Here is a 20738-nt window from a genome sequence, read left to right on the forward strand (position 1 = left end):
CGAGCGTACGGTACGGAGCGGAGATGGAGAACAAACGGTGCCGGTGAAAGGAGTCTCTGTGCTGCTGGCCCGACGGGTGCCCACCGGGGGCGCGAGAACAAAAGGCAATGTGCACGGAGTTCAGATACAAAGCCTGGTCATGCAGAAATCATAAGACCGGCTCAGTGGGTGGCAAGCAAACGGGGAGACCTCCTAATTCTTCATCAACTATGTCTAATCTTCACAGCCCACCTAAATCCCAGTCTGGAATCTGTCAAGTTGTCCAGAAAAATGCGAGTGAGAAGAGCCATTTAAAAGGCTTGGTTCCTATCTTATTGCATGTTTGCCTTTTTTTGTAACCGAGTTTAATTGGAGGCCATGGGCTCGAGTTTGATATTGGATTTGAGTGACAATTTAGAATTTAAAAATATGAAAATATATTTATTGATTGCCAAAGGGTCAAACAATGGAGGATGAATGTTTGTAATCCTAACCCTATCCTAACATATCTCCCAGAACACAAATTAAAGATGTGAAAGTGTATCATTATAATACCCAGAAGATTTTGACAACAAATAGATATGTAAACAAAGATATGTAAAAAATGTGACTTTTCATAATACATTCACTCAATTACACGTTTAATTGAATTGTATTTTCCAACGTGAAGAATTTTCTTTGGGCTAAAAGCATAAAGTAGTCAATTGAAATATATGAAACTGGAATTAGCTCCCAGATTGAGGACATGACCTATGAGTCCTGAGTTGCAGCCACAATTTGTATAATAAACCCTCTTAAATATGCAGGAATAGATTATGGATTAATTCTGAATGTTGGTTTTCACCAAACTCAAGTCTCAACTTCCAGCTCTCTCTCAGCTGATAGTGGAGGCCGACACACAGGTTGCTTTCTAGTTCTAACAGTTCGTCATGCATTTTATCATGTGAACTGTATCCAATAGATAACAGTTAGAGAAATGTTCAACATAAAAACATATTTAATGTTGTTTAATTATTCATTTATGTTTGGAACATAAAGTGTTTCTAGTAAAACAGCATCTGACCTCATGGAAGGGAGTTTATTTGACCAATACATCCAGGTGAACTCATCTCTGTGGTTTATGTGAAACTGCCATTACACATTGCTTTAGAAACGTAGACAATACACTCATGCATGACAGGAAAGGAGCCACTATGGTGCAAACAGGAAATAGTAAACAAGTGTTTCCAGAAGATATTCAGAGCCCTCAATCCAACTATGACCAGTGGTGGAATTTCCTTGTGCGATGCGAGGGTCTAAGGACAGAGGGTGTCATCACTTTAATCTTGCTGCTGGTAAACGTAGTGGAGTAAAAAGCACAGTATTTCCTGCTGAATTGTAGCGGAGCTGAAGTTTAAAGTAGTAGCACTGATAAATTGTACTTAAGTACAGGACTTGAGTAAAAGTACTTAGTTACTTTCCACCACTGCCCACGACAGACCTTGTAGACACACGGTCTTGAATATGAAATTATGACAACACAGATACTTACATGAATATACCATATTAATATACTTCAAAACGAGAGCTTGATATTTAATAAGAGTATTTAAAAAGAATATTTTTACTGCTAAATGAAACTAAACATTTCCTGAGGCCTGACCGCAGATGTAAGTCACTGTGTTTAATTCATCAAGGAGTTGATTTCTGGGAAAAGAAGTGACAGCAACAGTGACTGCATCAAAAACATTAGGTTCTGTGAAATGTGGGTGGCTCCTTCCCTTTCTGTGTGTAATAGTACTTTCACAAATATTTCATTCACTCTTGACGTAAGTGAACTAGGAACTGAGAGAGAGAGAGAGAGAGAGAGAGAGAGAGGGACGTGCAGATGTTCAGGTTTAGTGTTTGCAGCATCCCATCTGGATCCCGTTAGCCGTATCCAAGGAAACCGATCCCGCAGCATCTCCTCCGGTGACCTGGCCTGAGTGAGCAAATCAAATCATATGACATCTGCAAAGAGCAAACACAGACACACGGAGGCAGAGAGAGGGGGGGGGGTGAGGAAAGTTAGATGCACTCGGACACACACAACATCCTGTAGCCTGAGCTCAACACATCCGTGTGTGTGTTGTGGACTCGAGCCAATGATTTATTAAAAAACAAAGAAGTTCAACTGACCTTTGCGCCTGGCCGGCAGCATCCTGCGAGACTTTAAGAAACTTAATATGAAGTCATCAAGCTCCTTCCTTTGTTTTGCTTATAGTTAGTGCACCACACCAAAGGTTTAACAACATTATTATTTGAAGCTTTTACTTAAAGTTATAAATTATTTCAGCCAATTTACATGTTTCACTAATACTATATTACTAATATTCAAAAACAGTATCAAATGTGATGTTATAAACATTTTCCTTTAATCAGCGTGACATTTGAGGTATATTTGGTGAACTTGGGTCATGTGTGGGATTGAACATTAACATGTATTTATAATGATAAGCTAGGAGGTTCAGGGTCAACAGAGGGAGGGAGCACTGTGACAGTTTACTGGAGATGTTTTACATTTGATGCAGCAGCGCCACCTTGTGTTTACGAGTTGCCACCATGTTGACGCACGTTGATACTCCCACAATGACATTCACAGTTCTCTAGCAGTTTCATGAACAGCTTTATGTTTCGTGCCGTGTTTCACTCACTTGATGTTGTTTATGTTCAAAACTTTGCCACCACAACTGTGACAAAGTTTACCAGTAACACAGAAAGGCTGAAGGGGAATTTGGTTTAACGAATCAACACAGAAGAGCGGAACACACCCTCTCTGGCGTGTCAGGACGTATTATAGCTGAGCTTTGGTGAACAGCGGAGGACGTGTTGAGCTGATGATTATAAAAAGAAAATTACAACTGTGCTCTGAGGACGGACAAAACCGAAACGCAATGCAATTTATTCAATTACGCTTGTACTTCAAACCCTCAAGGTTAGACTCACCTACTGTAATAATGTGGAGTGAACAATGACATGAAACAAGTACTAAAATCCTGCTAAAGATTAAAGGTGCAAGTTCACATTTATTGGTCTGACTGATGTGTAATAATCACAGATGTAGAGCGGAAATGTACTAGACTGCAGTTTGACTTCATAAACATGCTGAATATTTTTTTAAAGTACTGAATTATAAACTTCAATGACAAGAATCTTTGTGTATGCTTTTTAGTAATTGAGCAAAGTCTGCAGCTTTATAAGTGTTTGAAGAAGTTATAGATATATTTTAGAACAGATAGAATAGTTTGTTTAGGTGCTGTGTCGTATAAAAACGGCCAAATCCTCAATACTATGACTTTAAAATGTTTTAAAACTTGTTTCTAATATTTATATATGAAACATGTTCATGTAGTAAATCTTTAGTAATTTGTTATTATGTGCCATGACATTCTTCTCCACAAAGAAAGCAGAGGATGCACTTTCACATGTCCATCTCTGATGAATTATACCAATGCTGTGGTTTCCAGACTTGGATCGGTTCAGATACACGTCATCACATCAATGAATGATTGTAACAACATTCATGCAAGATGTTTGGTCAGAGATCAAGTTTAACTGCGCCCCTTTGTGGTGAAAATAGAATATTACACCAAAACAAGCATCTGGTTTCATCACCAGCGCCACCCTCTGGAAGAAAACTTTGTTATATGGATTTTTCACAGCAGACAGACCTGAGGCGTGTTTCAGAGACGACCAAATAAACACTTCATCTCTGGTGTAAATATAGTGTGGAATACTTTGATGAAGAGAGGACTAGGCTGCAAAGGTTGAGACAGCTGAAGGCTATGTTGGGCAATCCAGAGAGACTACAGGTCTCTGCAAGTTGAACTGAAAATCTTAATAGCAGCCATTACATCTGCCCCAGAACGGGTACAGTTAATAACCAGGCATGCTCAATAAGGAACCGATTTAAGAAGTTCACTGTGCGTGTGTGTGTGTGTGTGTGTGCTTTGGAGAAATGCCCTACGAGTAAATCCAATAAGACTAAGTGCCGAAAATGTAAAATGAACAACATCGTTATAATTAAATCTGCACTGTATTTATTGAAGCCGAAGAGTAGTTTGCAATAGAGACGGGGAAAACTTCAGACCTCAACATGCGGGGTAAAAAGTTGTGCGTGTTTCCATTGAAAGTTAACAGTAACATCAATGATGATGATGCGTTAGCTGTTTGAAGATGTCCTTAGGCACACTACAGAGGTAAAGGTGCAAGTAACAGAATGTCCTGCAGTAGACTGTCCTGATCGATTCACGGCTGCAGATTTCAGATCTTCCCTGGGAAACTTCCTTCCTCTAGCTGGTCGTCCCATTTGGAAACCTGTGGTAGATGTTGAAGAAAACATTAGCCCAATCTAACAAACTAATGTTCAAGCATCAGCAGAACTATATATCCACATTAGTTTTATGTCAATCACTAGAACACAGCACCAACTGATTTCTTGACCTTGGGAACACTATGCGTTTAAAAATAGTCTCACAGCTGTTGCATCTGATGTCATTTGCAAATTGCCTCAAAACTCTCAACTAATAATAATAAAAAAAAAGGTTTCTAAGCTTTATTGAATCAAGAGTCAATAAGAAATCCTTTATTCATCCCACAGTGGGGACATTTACAACATTACAACAGCAAAGGGTTGCAGATGAAAAATTAAATAAGTAAGCTGACATTAAATAAAAAAGAGGCAAACACACAAGTAATACAATAAGTAGCAGCATGAACTAGCAGCCAGTAATAACAATACATATAAAGTATAAATGTTGCACAACAGTGGTATTAGAGTCAGTATTATGGTACTATGGTGATTGTACAGTCCGACTGCTGCAGGAAGAAACGACCTGCGGTATCTCCCTGAGAGACACCAGTTCAGTTTACTCAAACTATTAAAATACAAGTTCAATCATAAGACAGAATGGAGATATGTGAAATGGGACACCTCGATAAGCTATCTGAAGTTTAAGAATAGGGGCCCAGACGAGCTCTCAATGCAACAGCTGTGAGATTATGTTGTCAGGACAATTAATATGTGATGAAACACAAAAAGCAGAAAGAATGAAGTAAATTGTATAAATATAATAGTTCTTTATTGTATGCAGCTTAATGCATGTACCAAAGAACCTTAAATTCCAAGAGACTACCAAGTGATAACTGATCAACAGTCAGTCATATAGCTAAATTAAGCAATATTTCAACAAAATAAACCACAAAGAAGCAAAAACCAAATATTCAACACACAATATTAGGTAGCAGGATAAGAATGAGCCTGACTGGGCTACATCATCTCGTCTTGGCCTTCCAGCACTCATTTTCCTACAAAAGGAAGATACTGAGGGAACTGTCAGAGCTGTACTCCTTTAACTTACCCAGCTCGTGGGACAGAGGGTCTTGTAAACCTTCTGGTACCAATCGCAGGGAGCCACATCCTGGTCTTTTGCTGAGAGGGCCTTGTTGCACCTGTGGAAGTCTGGAGAAGACAGAAACAACAATGATTCAAGGTTACTCATCTGACACAATGTTCATACTATAAACACAATACAAAGAAGCCACAGAGATTGAAGGACAGTAACTATCAGCATAACAATGTCCAGTCTGGAGAGAATAAGCTTATCTTGGTTCTCCACATTTTATGAACAACATGTTCCCGCTTTAATGAGGCAGAAATAAATAAATCGCTATGACAACGACAACATAATACTTTTTAAATAAACTTACTAAAGTTATAAAAAAAAGACATTGCAGACAAATTAAGTTGTCCTAAAATAAACATTTGATCAGTAATTACAAACACTTAATGTATTACCACTTCTGTATGTATTGACATCGCCATGAATGAAACATTGTAAAGTAAAAAAACTTTTATAGAATTGTATATGTTGTTTCATGACCAAATTATTAATCATAATACTTATTCTGGCTGAGTATATAGTTGATCATTTACAGTAGTGTCTATTTTTAAAATACTACCAATGTCATATGGAGGTCATATTTTAATTTCACATGAAAATGTTCATAAAAATAGAAGGCCGCCTGATTTGCTAGCGTCCCTTTATTAATAGCTATATTATGGTACAATGTCAATTTAAAAGCATCTACACAATAAGTTATAAATGTATTTTAACTAAACAACCACAAACTTGCTGCTATAAGCATATTTTGTTCGGGCACCCAGTAATAAAATACTGTTTTACTGTTTGCACTTTGACAAACATTTCATGCAGTTTGTGAAACTAACATTATAGATATTGCATAAGTACAAAGCTGCACACATAATGACTAGTTCAGGCATTTATCAGTTTATCCTGTCATTGTAGACTGTGTTCAAACTGTTTTTAAGTCTTATGCATAGTGATCAGGGTCCTCACCCAGGTAGTTCTGGAAACAGTTGCGGGTCTGGTTGGTGTTGGGGAATCGGGCATCAAATGGAGCCGTCCTGTAGTTCTTGATCTTATCCTCAATAGTGTCCGACATCTTTATGTGCTTCAATCACACGTCTACACGATACTGAAACAAGGCACAGGTTGAATTAACTCACAGCTAATACAAGTTTAGAAAACACGTTAGAGGAACAACGCTATCACAGTGTCACCTCAACATAATGCTCAATGCTAAAGCTAGGCTAAACTAAATATAGCATTGTGTTTAAAGTTAAATGTAGGTTAGCTTTGTTTACGCTTTTATCACTACTCAATGCTAGTTTGTTTATCAAACCGAAGGATAACTATGCAACTCTGATAAGTTTTTTTGACAGAAACAATATTGACACAATCACATAGCTTTGGATACAAGTTAGCATAGTTTGACAAAGTGTTGTCAGTTAGCTAATGCTAGCTGTTAGCTCGTCGATAACATGTTAACTGGATCTTGTAAGCCAACACATTTGAGAACGCCTGGTTGTTGCAAGAGTTTTCGTAGGTGAAAACACCAGAAAGCCTGATAAATATAAACGTAAAGTTTGTAAATAGCAGATAAAGTTTAAGAGTTACCGACAGCTAACCTTGGGACGTTTCTTGATGTGTCCTCGGTGCGCTCCGGAAACCCTTCTTAGTCGACGCGCTAAGGATGCTGGGATATCGGCTGACCAGACATGAACCTAACTTCAGTTTTCAGGTTTCGGAAATGTTTTATTTATTAATTGTTATTGAGCTATAACGACCATAATTATTATTTATAGCCTGTATTTTAATACAACGATTAGTTTTTTACAAATAGAATGCAACAGATACAAAATAGGTCCGTTACAGTGGAATACATTGTGTTGCATTTTATTTTATTGTATTTAATGCAAGGAGCAGATGCACTGTATTTAGTAACACAGAGGTTTTAAAGTTAAGTTAAAATTAATTAAATTGAAAAAAGAGAAGAAAATACTTCCACAAATACATAAACAAAAGACATCCACAAATAAATACACAAAATATAATAATAGTTTGGAATATTAGAGGTGTGAGGATAGCGTTGTAGTTCCATAGTTTTGCTCCTTGGTCAGTTTAAAGCAATACTCCACTTACATTTTAGTATCAAATAGGCTTGTATGCTTGAAAGGTGGCCGACAATATTGAGTACTAAATTTAAATTGTACGTTTTCCATCTTTCTGAAGAAGGCTGCAGATGTGGTCAGTTTAAATGTGTATTGCTTACAATAAATCACAAGTTTTTGAAGTGTAAAAAAAGGATCATATTATGCAGAGACATGTTTTACACTAACAAAATCCCTGTATTCATCTGTGATCTCTCATATCTTTTGCCAAAGAATGGTTGAATACACTGAGGCTTTATCTTTAAGTAGCCTACATAATAACAACATAAATTCTAATCTTTGGGCTTGGCTTGGGTATTTCACGTCAAAATATATAGTCATAGAGAAGAAAACACAACTTTTATGATGTAACCAGTCAAACTCTAAAGTTTCCAGTATTCTTTTTAAATTCCTTTGATCAAACGTTGCTTTTCAATGTTTGACAACATCGCTCATAGTAAAGTCTGTGTGTGCCTGTTCCACAGAAGTGTAAGATTCGCAAGGAGGCCAATAACAGTTAGACCTACAGTCCTTTGTTACATCAATATGATGCTGGTACTGTACATGTTGTTCGCGGTTAACTTGAAGTCATCTGTTCTCTTCTCCATCAGTGACACTTTGAAATGGGACAAAGGGGTTTTTGATTCCTATTAATGACATATTTGGTCTAGAAATGCAGATTTCTGAAGATCTATCCCCTGAACTGGAACACAGTGACAGTCTCCTTTATCTTATCATCACCATCTTCCTGTCCAAGAAAAGGTCAAAGATCACAGGTGTCTCTGTCGCTGCCTCTAGCTTCCTGTTTCACTGTGTGTGTGTGTTTCCTTCACCCTCTTTCCAGCAAAACTTGGGCCCTCTGTGTGTTGAGATATCTGCTCCTATAATAAAATCACAACATAGTACCATAATTAAATAACCACATTCTTGAGAATCTGTTTGGCTTTGAGACCTTGTGTGATGTAATTAAACTTTTTAGGGAAGAAACAGCGACACCATATTTTTGTTTAATCCAGACCGAAGATTGCTTTGTGGCATACAATACAGTATATGCTATTCACAGAAAAGGTCGCAAAGGCTCATATGTGTGTGTAAATTCCCCCTTCTCTTGCTCTCGACCAATCTCTCCCTCTCTCACTCAGTCAGGATATAGGTGTTGTCCACTGCAAAGGAAGGAAATTCTGTCACTTAGAACAATGGGCCTGTTTCTCTATCTATAGACCCAGAGAGACTGAGAGCCAGAGGGACAGACGGAGCAGATATTGTCCAGTTAGAGAGAAAAACTAAAGAAAAGGGTATTTTAGTAAAGATAACTTAACTGAACTTATGCATATTAAGAATTAAAGATGTGTTTGTTGATGTGTGAGAGGTTCAGGCCTTTTGCAAATGGATTTTTGTCACGGGGAAACGGAAACATGCAAGGATATTAGATTACTTTGAGCTGCGTATTTGCATTTCGGTGGTGAAGAATCATCGTAACCCACTACAGAAGGTCCGAAGAAACTGTGGGTAAGTGTATTCAAACAACTAAAAGCATTTGGGATTTCTTTCTTGTGCCGTTTTGATTGAACTTTTCACCACAACATCTTAGGACCGTATGCTCATTAAAAACTGCCATTTTTTCTGTCATATGACACGTAGTCTTATCAGTAATCACACTTTAAAAGGTGGTCGCAATTGTGATCCTTATTTTTGATGGTAATTTACATTGAAGTAACACTGAGAATAGGACAGGCAGTTATCTTTAAAGCGGGTTTTCCCACATTGGTGCAAAAACTGGTAAAGCAAAAGATGCTTCCTGTTTAAGAAGAGGACTTTCACACTATGATTTCCAGGGGCTGATTGGGGTGTTTTGGTTTAATTTATTGTTGTTTGTTTTCACCATGTTGTTAACCTGCTGCAGGTATCCTGTTGATATTTTTTGATGGTGACATCATGCTATTGTTATATTGTTTAATTCTTGGCATTGTTGACACACATTCCTCACTACAGTGTGGAAGTAGATTAAGTAGATTAGGGGAAACGTGACATTTGACATACTGCATATTATTGAGTTGAAGACATGTGATATTTATTATCTGTATGTCTCTACCTCTGTCAGATGGAAGGGTCTGGCAGTCCTCGCTTCAGAAAGCTCCATTTCCCAGTGGGTCTGTGGATCCACTCGCCCAGGAAACACTTTGCCAAGCTTGGGGGTCGCTGGCCCAGCGCTATCTCTGTCAAGTCAGTCTGACATTTGAACTCACTTTTCTATCTCCTGCTTTCCTTCGTCATGTATATTTGTTCTCAGGTTATGTGACTTTCATGTCAATTATTGTTTAGTTAAAGTTCAGAGCCTGATTGTGTAATGAACAGTTTATATATCTTACTTCCACATCATTAGTATCCCCTCAATCCTGTTATCCTTCCCTGTTTTATTTTAGTCCTTGTTGTTTGGCCATGTTTAGTCAGTCATAATTCACAGCTGACTGGTCCCTTCCTTTCTCCTTCCTCTCTCCTCCATCTGTCTTCCCCTCCTCTGTTGTTCCCAGGTCGACCACCAGCTCTGACGCAGCCTCCCTCCACGAGGCCCCCTCTGCTCCTTCCTCTTCCCTTTCTAACTCCACCCCCTCGCTGGCTTCCCCTACCCCATCCCCATCTCCTTCCCCGGCCTTCCTTAGGCCGCGGCCTGCTGGGCCCCAGTCCCGCACAAAGCGCCTTTCCCACCTCTTCCTGCGAGGGCGCTCTAACAGCGACAGGGACCGGGCGGTGGGGGAGAGGGAGAGAGAGATTTGGGCACATGCAGCTGCTCCCTCCTCCCACCACTACTTGCCCCCTGCCTCTTCCTCTGCCCCGGGCCTGATCAAGATCTATGGGGATGCCCTCTCCAGTGGGGCTAACTATCGCTCCCTGCTGGCCAACACTCACTCTACAGCCAGACAGCTCATCGCCCAGGTCATCACCCGGTACACTGAGAGGGAGAGGGAGGAGACAGATGACGCAGGTACGAGAGAGGGACATTTTCTCAAATGTTTCACCTCTGCTGCTACCCATTACTGGGAATTGTTTGCGCAAATATTTTCAACCAATTGGGAATAAACATAAACAGCAGTGTTATGGAAAAATAATTCCCCCCCCCCCCTCTCCTCCTCCCTTCCTCCATTACCTTCTAGTTCTCCAGAAACACAGCCCAGAGGACTTCCTGTTGTGTGATGTCATTGGAAAGCCCATCCAGCAACCAGATGGAGCTATCAAATGGGAGACAGAGTGCCGGAGAAGTGTTGCCTCATGGGAATGTCCCTTATTGTTAGTGGACATGTGGCGGCCTAAGGATGGATTTGAGCGGCGCTTTGAAATCGAAAGAAAGGAAGACTATGAGAGAGAAGAGAGGGAGAGGGAGAAGGAGCGTGAGAGGGAGGGAGAGACATATCAAGGTATGTGTAAGACTCAACAAGCTGGCCTCTTAATACCCGACATGGGGTCAGACTGAACGATCCTCTGGTTATCTGGGCAACAGGTGTACGCTGGCGGCGGAGCAGGATGTCATCAGGGGGCGGACCAGAGGAGAGCGAGCGTGGTCACCGTGCAAGGAACTCAGAGCTCAGGAGGAGCATCAGTGACATGAACCTGAGTCTGCGGCGTCGCCAAGGCAACCACGTCATCAATGACCCACGTAGCAACCGGCTGAACAACAATGGAGGAGTGCAGGACAGGAAGAACATTGTGAGCATGATCAGCCCACAGCAAGGAGAGGTAAAGAAGATGACGTGGAGAAGAATTAACCGTGCATGTGGTGTTCTAACCATCACGTCTTAACGCGCTTTTAACATTTTGTTCTTCAGATTAGAGCTTCAAAAATTGAAGCAAAGGTTGGATGGATGAACCAGCCTGCGGAAGACGAGAAGGATTACTCCAGCTGTGACCTGGAAGTGATGTCACAAAGTTTGATCCTTCCACCCACAGATCGGCCCTACTTCCTGTTGCTGCAGGGTTACGATCAGAGCAAGGTGAGACACGCTGACAGATGATATCACACACACACACACAACACTCACAAACAACACCCACACACAAAATGTAAACACAGGCACACACAGATGGACACTTCTAAAATATACTCCATAGCAAGGTGCACACACGCTGATGTGCACGTATCCAAACAGGCATTTTTGTAGAGGACTTGTGCAGATACAGATGCAGTACACGCGTGCACACACCCTGTACGTGACATCTTACCTGCATGTCTGTAATCGCCACATACCATCATGGTTTCCATCCCTCGACAAGCCTCTCCCATTCAGCATCCTGCACAAAACAGCCTCAGAGCAACACAATGCAACAACAATTTATCTGACAGAAGCATAAAACCCCTCTGTGCACCTCACACAGGTCTCCATTGTAGCAAACTGTGACACACTTCATACCTTATCAACCGTCTTCTCTTCAACTTAACATCTGAGATGGAAGATTGTTTTAAACAATAGCACTTAAAAGATAACAGACCTCCCTGACTTTCTCCTGCTCTCCACTGTGTGTTTTGTTTAGGATTTTGTTTTGTACATCATGGCGGGACATACGCATGTGTTTGGAAGAAAGCCCACGATGAAGGAGCGAGAGAAGGATAGAGAGAGGGAGAGGAAGGGGAAGAGACCTCTGAAGGTGGACACGTTCCTCTCTGCACCTGACCTCTTGGCCAGGCACTTACTTGGTCAGAAGAGACTCAGCTGTTCCCGAGACGCCCACCAGACAAGGTAGAAAAATATGGAGCTTTCCGCTTTTCTCTGTTTTGTATCATATTAAACTAAATATCTATGGGTTGTGGACTGATTAAACAAAACATTTAAAGACATCAACTTGGACTTTGAAAAACTGGGAATTAAATGTTTAACTATTTTCTGGCATTTTATATTAATCGATTAATCTAGATTATTATTATTTGTTTTATAGTAGCTCTGATGCGGCCCTTCAGAGGAGGCGCAGTCACACACAACGGAGTGGCTCTTTACAGGGAGACGGTCCTAAAGCCTGGCGATGTGATTGGTCTGGGGAACCACTTCCTTTTCCTATACCGTGACCCCCGCGTGACTCCAGCTCCACCGCTGGCATTGACCCTGCCATGGCAGGCTGATGCCTCCACCACCTGCTGCCCCTCAGGGTTAGCGGACAGACAGGAAGCGCTGAGGCAATACCTCGGATCTACAGAGGCAGTGCTGAAGTTTCATTCCCGCCACACAGATGCTCTGTTACAGGTGAGACAGGAAGTTAAAGCTCTTACTAACTATCTATCTATCTGGTATCATAGAGGAATGGCCTTAATGACATTTGGTTTATCCCTCACTTTTCTCTTAGGAGATAATCTCCACAAACTCTTCTCCAGACTCTGGAGGCGGGCCTTTAGCTCCTGCTTATCTCCTGTCAATCATGATAGATCATGCCTCCAAACACCTGGACCCCGCTCTCACACCACAGATATTACTCAAGTCAGCCAATCTAATTAAAGAAATTGTCTGGGTAAGTAAAAAACAACAGCTCGATATCTAAAATCAAAAATGGTATGTGAGGTGCCCTGGTGGCCTGGGGGTTATGAACTGTAACGACCACAACAACCGTGGACTGTGTGTCGGCCTCTCTCTCTCTCTCTCTCTCTCTCTCTCTCTCTCTGTAATAAAGGCTTATAAATGTTCAAGAGAAAACCTACTTTGGCACTGCTATGCTTTGAGCTAGATGCTAACATTGCCATTCAAACATGCTAACAATGGCAATGCTAACACGCAGATGCTAAGCAGATATACAGTAGTGCTCTCGACTTTCAAGCATGAACCAAGCGGAACCATGTAGTGGAAATTCAATAATTAGTTAACGTGATAGCATGCTAACATTTGGTAATTAACTCTAAACACAAAGTAAAACTGAGGCCGATGGAAATAAACCAAAGTTTTGCACAAACTATAATTTTGACCTGATGATGGTGCTAGATTAAAGGTCAGGAGCTCACCAAAGTTACAACAATATATTTTTATGGCAATCCATCGAGTAGCGGTCGAGCGATTCACTAAAAGCCAAAAATATAGACCTGTTGGTGGTGCTAGAGGTCAAAGTCAGGGGATCACCAAAGGGCTGACTGACATTGCCATGTTGCAGCTGGCTAAAATAAAACAACAGCTCAACATAAAAATTGTGTGTTAAGTAAAATAAGAATCTGTGGAGCAAATAACAAATGAGCCATGAACCTTTTTGGGACAGTGTTGCATGACAATATGGCCATGTCTTTACTTAAACCAGCTTGATCCAAAAAACATCAGGTAGGCAGATTGAGTTTGCCTGACAGACAGACATGTGTCCTTCATTGTGGCCTGCTCCGTTGTGGAGAGGAGCGAGGATGAGCTGATGTCACTGACCTCCTGCTGGAAAATGTTCTGTAATTGTCCTGGCTGCAGGGCTAGACTCCGCTCCCCCTTCACTCCTCCACCCCCACACTAACCCGAGATGTCTCTCCTCTCTTCTGTCTCCAACTCTCTTTACAGGATAACATTAAGGAATTTGGGGATAAGCATCCCACGCAAAAGTAAGAACATTTTTGCTTTACGTCATGTTTCCTCTGTTTAGAGATCTCCTGCTGAGTGATTCATGATACATTTGTGCCTGTGCTGTTATGTCTTTGGTAAATTTTTGTGGTATGATGAAAGCATTGTAACACAGTGATGTTGAACAATGTCTCAAATATAGCTAAGTGATAATAACTCAGTCTATTTTTACTCACAGTATGGTGTGTTTCTCTTTGAAAGCAAAATACTGACAGGAGAATGTTCACAAATATTTTACAGCTAACATAACTTTAGGAAATGTGTCCAGTTCCACAGAGCAAGAAGGTGAGATAAGCACGCCGAATGTCCAGAAACTGTCGTCTGACCTTCGACCCCTGATGTTCTGGATGTCAAATGCCACAGAGCTCCTTAACTTCTTCCAGGTCAAAGTTGAAGCCATGGAGAAAGAGTGGGAGTTTGAAGGTGAGCGTTATTTGAGACAAATGTAGATCACTGATTCAAGTAAAACAATAATCTTTAGAAGCTACGACTGTTTAATGAAATACAGAATGGCTTTGGCAAAGATGGGCACAGAAATCTTTATTTCATCTCACTGATCTTTTCTTTGAAGCCCCGGGGGACCCAGTTTTGACGGCTGACATGGACACCTGCTCAGAAGCTCTGGCGCAACTGGATGATGTCATTATGCACACCTTCCAACAGTGTGTGTATCACCTCACCAAGGTACAGTTTAAAAGTGTACTACTTTTCTAATTGTCACTTTGCTATTTTAGCAGTTAGTATACAAAGAAAGTCAACATACTGCACCGTTTTATTTGTGTGACGCCAGGAATACCACTGCCTATTAAACTTCACAAAGAGACAGCAAAATGTCTTTCTGAAGACTTAATACAATTATTTTGTTTTTTGTTTTGGGAGCTGTGTCACCACCACCCACATTTTATTTTAATTATTTCCAGCTGTGAGCAGATCCTCCTTTCCCTTTGTGCTTTGCATTCTGGGAGATTAGTGATGCATCCACAGCACACTTGAAAGTCGACTGTATTTAGTAAACATGCCGTCGCTTTGCTTCATTTTGTCACTTTTACAGCATAAGCTCACTTCATAGCAGAGGTGTGGACTTGAGTCACACATTTGATGACTTTACAAAGACTTTTTTTTAAATTATGCGATGGTCAAAAAAAGAAATACAATTCCAGTATGCAAATGTTCAGGTCAAAGATGGCATGACATTTGGTGAAGAGCGCATTATGACTTGTCCCCTCTGGCGACCATAAATGTCTGTACAATTATTTAACGGAAATCCATCCAATATTTGTTGGAATATTTCAATGTGGACCAAAATGGTGGACTGACCGACCGGCTCTCCACTATCCTTCTCTATCATCTTCATCTTAACTCACCCCAATTTAATTTTTCGCCTCCCATCATTCAAGCAAAAATCTATATTTTTATTTCTAAACAAATTAACTCAAGTTTCTCTCCTTTCTGTGCACAAAGACTCTGTACTCACTCCTTCCAGCTCTTCTGGACTCCAACCCATTCTCCAGAGAGGCGAAGGAGAAGGAGCAGGATGGAGCTCGGGCAGCAGAGGGAGAAGAGAAAGGAGGGGGGGAAGGAGAGGTGGATGACGTGTCCACCTTACCGCCCAAAGTTGCCGGGCTGGTGGAAGTGTATCGCTGTTCCCTGATGTTGTCACGGGAGGCGTGTCTCTCCCCGCCGCTGACCTCCCAAACCTTTGGCTACCTCTTCTTCTTCACCAACACCTCCCTGCTCAATACTTTACTGGAGAGAGGTGAGAGGGCGCAGGTTAAAGTCAGCCTTTGCTAACATCAAATACTGTGACCACAATTTGGTAATACAATTAAATATAACAATAGCACAAGTAGAGAAGAGTTGTAAAAGCTAAGTTTCACTTTCGAAACATGCGGGTAGGTACAGTTTGCCCATTTTCCCGGGATAACGGCCATTTAATGGGTTGATAAAATTTGAAACTGGTGGTTTCAAACAATAAGCTACTGGTCATACCAGACCGAGTAAAGCTGCTTTCACATGATCAGCGTTAAAACAGCCACCGTGCTCAAAGTTCAAATGATTTCAACTGACCTTTCAAAGCACAACCAATGAGATAACAGCTGTATGAAGTGGCACAGGCAAGCAGGGGAGGTAACTATAGAAATAAAACTAACTAGCAGCATTCACCACAAGGTTCTGCGCCCGACCTCACATGGAGCACAGAGAACATTTCCTATCATGTGAAGGCAGCTTAAGGCTGTAGCGGAAAAACCTGTATCGAATTGAGCAATTGTCTTTCGTTGTTTATGAATTGTACTTTTAATTTGTAAAAGGAAGATTGTGTTATTTCTTCTTTCAAAAGTGAGATTTAAAGGTCAGAGCTCTTCTTTAAGTGCTCTCTTTGATAACAGAATTGTTTCTTTTTGTTTTCTCTCTCCCTAGATGGACTGTTTTCGTGGTCCAGAGCGGTCCAGATCCGTACAAACTTGGACCTGGTTCTGGACTGGCTACAGGGGGCGGGATTAGGAGATATAGCCTCTGAGTTCATGAAGAAACTGTCAATCACAGTCAACTTCCTGTGTATTCCCAAGACTCGACTTATCCAGGTAATACAGCTACATTTGCAGGAAGCCTTGTCAGTCCGACTCCAAGAATATATACTGTATATACGTATATATGTATATATATATATATATATATAATATATTGATTGACTATAACCTCTTCCAGTCATCATGGACCAGTCTACAGGAGGATCATGTCTTGTTGAGCCCTTCCCAGCTGCACCACCTGCTCACCCATTACAAGCTGGGTCCAACCAGAGCCCCACCAGCGTCCTGGGCCCCTCTGCCAGGCACAGAGCTGAGTGGAGGTAATACATATATAAATAAAAACTAACAAGGGTAAGAATACAACCAGTGAAATGATCTGTTAAGCCAATTCTTTCTTTTTCTTTTCTCATCTTTTAGACATCTTTGAGAGCTTCTTGGACCACCCTCCTCTAATCCTGCCAAATGAGACTCCACGCCTTGACCTCTCCCAGCCAATCCCGAGCCCTGAGCTCCTAAAGGAAGTGACACGTCTCCGCACCTTCTTGTGGGGACTTGACCAGGATGAGCTACCCGCCAATCAGAGGACTCGGCTTTGAGGAAGCCCATATTTGTCTCTATGGATGTCTCAGAAGTAAAAAGGAAATAACCAGAAACAGCAAACTGCACACCCCAAAAGAAATGCAAACTGGACTTGTTTTCTGCATTTTGTTGCCTGGTTGTTGCTTTTTCATGACATTTCCATATGAATTCATTAATCCACTTAGATATTTTCAAGTAAAATAAATGTATTGGCTTTTGTATGTCTTTATAGATTTTATTCTAAAGCAGGGAGTGAAACCCCATGCCTGTTGGGTCACGTGGTGTTATGCTTTACGTGACTGTTTTACTTGGCTTCCATGTATGTTTTTAAACTACTTGTTTTTAATAAAACGCTGAATTCTAGTCTTAAAGGCCTACAGTTTCCGTGTGATCTTTGACAAGCTTGTTTCCCACAGCAGGGCCCCTTGGGCTTGGCACTCGCCTCAACTTCAACACCAAAGGAATATTCCACACGGTGGCGATGCAGGACGTATTCCCCTTTGACGTTAAATGATGAGTCTGCAGGTAGAATTGCTACATTATCGTCTGATTTCAAGGCACACTCTCATTTCCTGTAATCATGGTAGCATTTTACGAAGAGGTCATGACTCAAGCAAGCAAATGAGACTGTGACGACCACACACGAAGGTTACCTATACCAAGGTGAGCTGTAATAAAGGTCAAAGCTGATGACTTAAAGGTAGGGGAGATTTTCATTTCCTTTTCTTGATGTGACACACACAAGTGGTCTGATTGGTGGGGTTTCCTAATTCATTAATGTGGTACAATCCCCTGGTCTTGTAAAAAAAACAATCCAGCTCATTAAGCATGAATTAGAAAAGCAGACAGGAGTGAGTAACAGCTTCACTTGAACTGTCACAATTAGGTAATATCCAGTCAATTTCACAGTCGAGTCAGCGACCACTTTAGAAAACAGTTCACAGCTTTCTTTGTTTTGAGAGTGAAGCTCTATGACGTCTCCACAAACTCAACTTATCATGCTCCTCCTTTGGCGCCCGGCCAAATGGCTTCCTTTCTTCCGGTCAGCCTCTCAGATGAATTCCTTTACGGTAAATAACAAAAAAAAAAAACATCAGTCCCGTGAGAGACCCCCTGCTTACATCATCACTGTTGCCTCCGGTTCTGTCTCCCCAGTTTCTTACTGTACTGACATCAAAAACAAAGACCGGTTATAGATTATGAATCATGAGCAGAGGCACCCTGTGGTCACGGTTATCAATTAAGTGATTGTAATCACTCTCATTTGAAATTCATTGTGGTGTATGAGTGAGAGTGAGACTATGTTTGTGTGCTAATTTCAACTTTCCAGTAATGTCAAACAGATGTAGTCTGTAGCTTTATAATTAACCACAGATGGGGTTCAGACTGGTATACGTCCATGGTGATTGTGTGATACTACAGTAGTCTGTGATACAATACGGTGACCAATGTCTGAGTACGATTAAGTAACATGTAGGGTTTCGTAAGCTTGTGACACACACACGGTTTTCTGTGATCTCAATCACTGACACAGACAAAATGTCATACACACTTTCACCCAGAATTGCGTAGTCATACACACACACACAATCCTCTTTCTCTCTCTCCCACCACACACACACGCACTACGTAGACTTCTGTACCCAGGTGCAGATTCCCACACCTGTTGTAGCAGCTCTCTGTAATTAGCTCAACACAATTATCATTGGTGGATGGAGGGGAGGGGAGGGTGAAGACAATGGGGCAGTGATTCTCTCCCTATCATCTCCTTCTCTCTCCCTGCTGTCGAGTAATGAAAGATTCTTCCCTTCTTCAAAGAGACGGAGTTTCCTACAAAACAGCTGAGTCAGAGGAGAAAAGAGAGAAGGATGAAAAGAAAAGGAGAACAGTAGGGAGGCGAGCGCGGTAATGCAATGCTGCTGGTGTGAGGCCCAGTGGACCACAGTGATTGTGTTCATTGTTGTTACACACAGGAGTCATTTTCAGGAACCAGAAAGGGCCCATGGCTCTCACAGTTAACACTAACAACTACAACCTGGAACGGCCTCAGTATCTATTTGTGATCTGGGAACACTTTACCTGAGCCCTGCGTCATTCTAAAGCCTGAAGTATAAGGAGGTTTTTCAAGTTGTACGTCAGGGGAAAGAGCAGAATACCATGACTGTAGAGCCACTGATGGAGGTTGTGAGAGATGTTTTATCAGGAAATTCTGAGGGAAAGTGTGAGAGGTTTCAGTCCAAAGGAGTCATCATTACCAAATATTACATAATCTGGTTTCTTATACCAGTGGGGACTTATATTGGGGGGGGGGGGGGGGCAATATTACATTGCTGAGTCTGGCTCCAAACAAATAAAGCAAATTATTGAATAAATATTTAAGGATCACAGTCATCGGAGAGTCAGCTCTCGTTTGAAACAAAGGGAGAGCGGAATATTGTGCATGGCTCCGAACTAAGTCCTGTGTTAAGGCCAGGAAGGAAACAAGGGAGCAGGGGAATCTCTGTTAGGTCACAGACAGACAAAAAGGCAGACTGGGGGTGTAGGAATCTTCGAGAGGTCTGAGACGAGTGGTAAGAAGGTCAGAGGTGCCGGGAGGGAAATCAGATGCAGACAGACGACAGACTGTGGCTGAGGTTGAAGATGGGGATGAAATGGACAGCGGGGCCTCAGTGAGATGACTAAAAGGCTGAGAGAAAAGCCTTGGTCTTCCTCAAGGGACAGATCTGTTTTCCTGGTTACGTCACCCGAACGTGAAATGCACACATAAACACACTTTTTTTTTTTTGGTGCACACATGCATGCCCCTACACACAAATGCACACAGGCACACGCAGGGATATAAAAGAACCCCTGTGAGGTCAGATCCACCGGGCTGAGGCTGTCCACTGTTAGTAGAACTAGCCAGCTAAGCCTCACAGTCTCTCTGGCAGCTACAACCACCACCACCAACCACTGTACCCTGCCTTGCCCTGCCCTGCCCTGCCCCGGCCTTCTCTCCACTGGCGGCTGTCTGTCCTGTCCTGCTGCTGCTGCTTCTCCGGGGCAGCAGAGCGGTTATGTGTGTGCTTTTTTTATTTGGGGCAGGGCCAGTGCCACCAATTTGGAACCGGTGGTCTTTTCCTCTTTTCCAAAATGTCCTCATCTACCTTTTCCCTCCTTTCCTCTTCTTTCCTCCTGCTTTCCTGCCTCTCTCATTCTCGCTCAGTATGTTTCTCTCAGGCCGGGGGGCCTGTGGGCCTGTGGGTAGGGGCCTTATTCCATCAGCCTGGGGCTTCTGTCAGAGGCTTGTTCCATTTTGCGTCATGGTGTTGACTGAGCGGACCCCACACTTAACTCCCATAGAGCTATGGGGTTGGGCGGCAGGGCAGCCGGCGCGGGCTAACGCGGCCCCGTGTTCAGCGTGGTAATCTGATGGCCATGTTTATTTTATGCTGCTCTCCTTTGATGGGGCAGAAAAAGTCTTTGGGCTTTTTGTTTCAGCACTTTCACTGCCAGGTCAGAGGTGCTCGCCGTGGTTACGCTCAGGAAGAATAATATTTGCTCTTATATTCGCTCCAA

General features: G+C 41.9%; 2 protein-coding genes across 4 annotated transcripts; one reads left to right on the top strand and one right to left on the bottom strand.

Moving 5' to 3' along the window:
• Positions 1-4014: 4014 nt before the first annotated feature.
• Positions 4015-7117, bottom strand: cox6b2 (cytochrome c oxidase subunit 6B2). 3 transcript variants are annotated; one of them, XM_029452317.1, is made up of 4 exons: positions 6989-7117; positions 6357-6495; positions 5358-5458; positions 4015-4314 (listed from the first exon to the last, which is right to left on the bottom strand). In XM_029452317.1, exons 2-4 carry the CDS (start codon positions 6460-6462, stop codon positions 4261-4263), a joined length of 261 nt encoding a protein of 86 aa, XP_029308177.1. In that variant the 5' UTR covers positions 6463-6495; positions 6989-7117; the 3' UTR covers positions 4015-4260. The 3 variants fall into 3 exon arrangements, with proteins under 3 accessions (XP_029308177.1, XP_029308179.1, XP_029308178.1); XM_029452319.1 differs by having other exon boundaries at positions 6357-6485; positions 6989-7068; XM_029452318.1 differs by having other exon boundaries at positions 6982-7006.
• Positions 7039-17555, top strand: rasip1 (Ras interacting protein 1). Its single transcript, XM_029452320.1, is given in 17 exon segments — positions 7039-7101; positions 9612-9733; positions 10042-10493; positions 10663-10923; positions 11007-11242; positions 11332-11496; positions 12035-12193; positions 12195-12240; positions 12440-12738; positions 12839-13000; positions 14014-14054; positions 14342-14496; positions 14645-14757; positions 15535-15829; positions 16492-16655; positions 16780-16921; positions 17019-17555. Coding segments are annotated over 17 exon segments (3039 nt in total). The 5' UTR covers positions 7039-7053; the 3' UTR covers positions 17198-17555.
• Positions 17556-20738: the final 3183 nt, after the last annotated feature.

Source organism: Cottoperca gobio, chromosome 16, assembly GCF_900634415.1.
Source record: "Cottoperca gobio chromosome 16, fCotGob3.1, whole genome shotgun sequence".
Classification (NCBI taxonomy): Eukaryota; Metazoa; Chordata; class Actinopteri; order Perciformes; family Bovichtidae; genus Cottoperca; species Cottoperca gobio.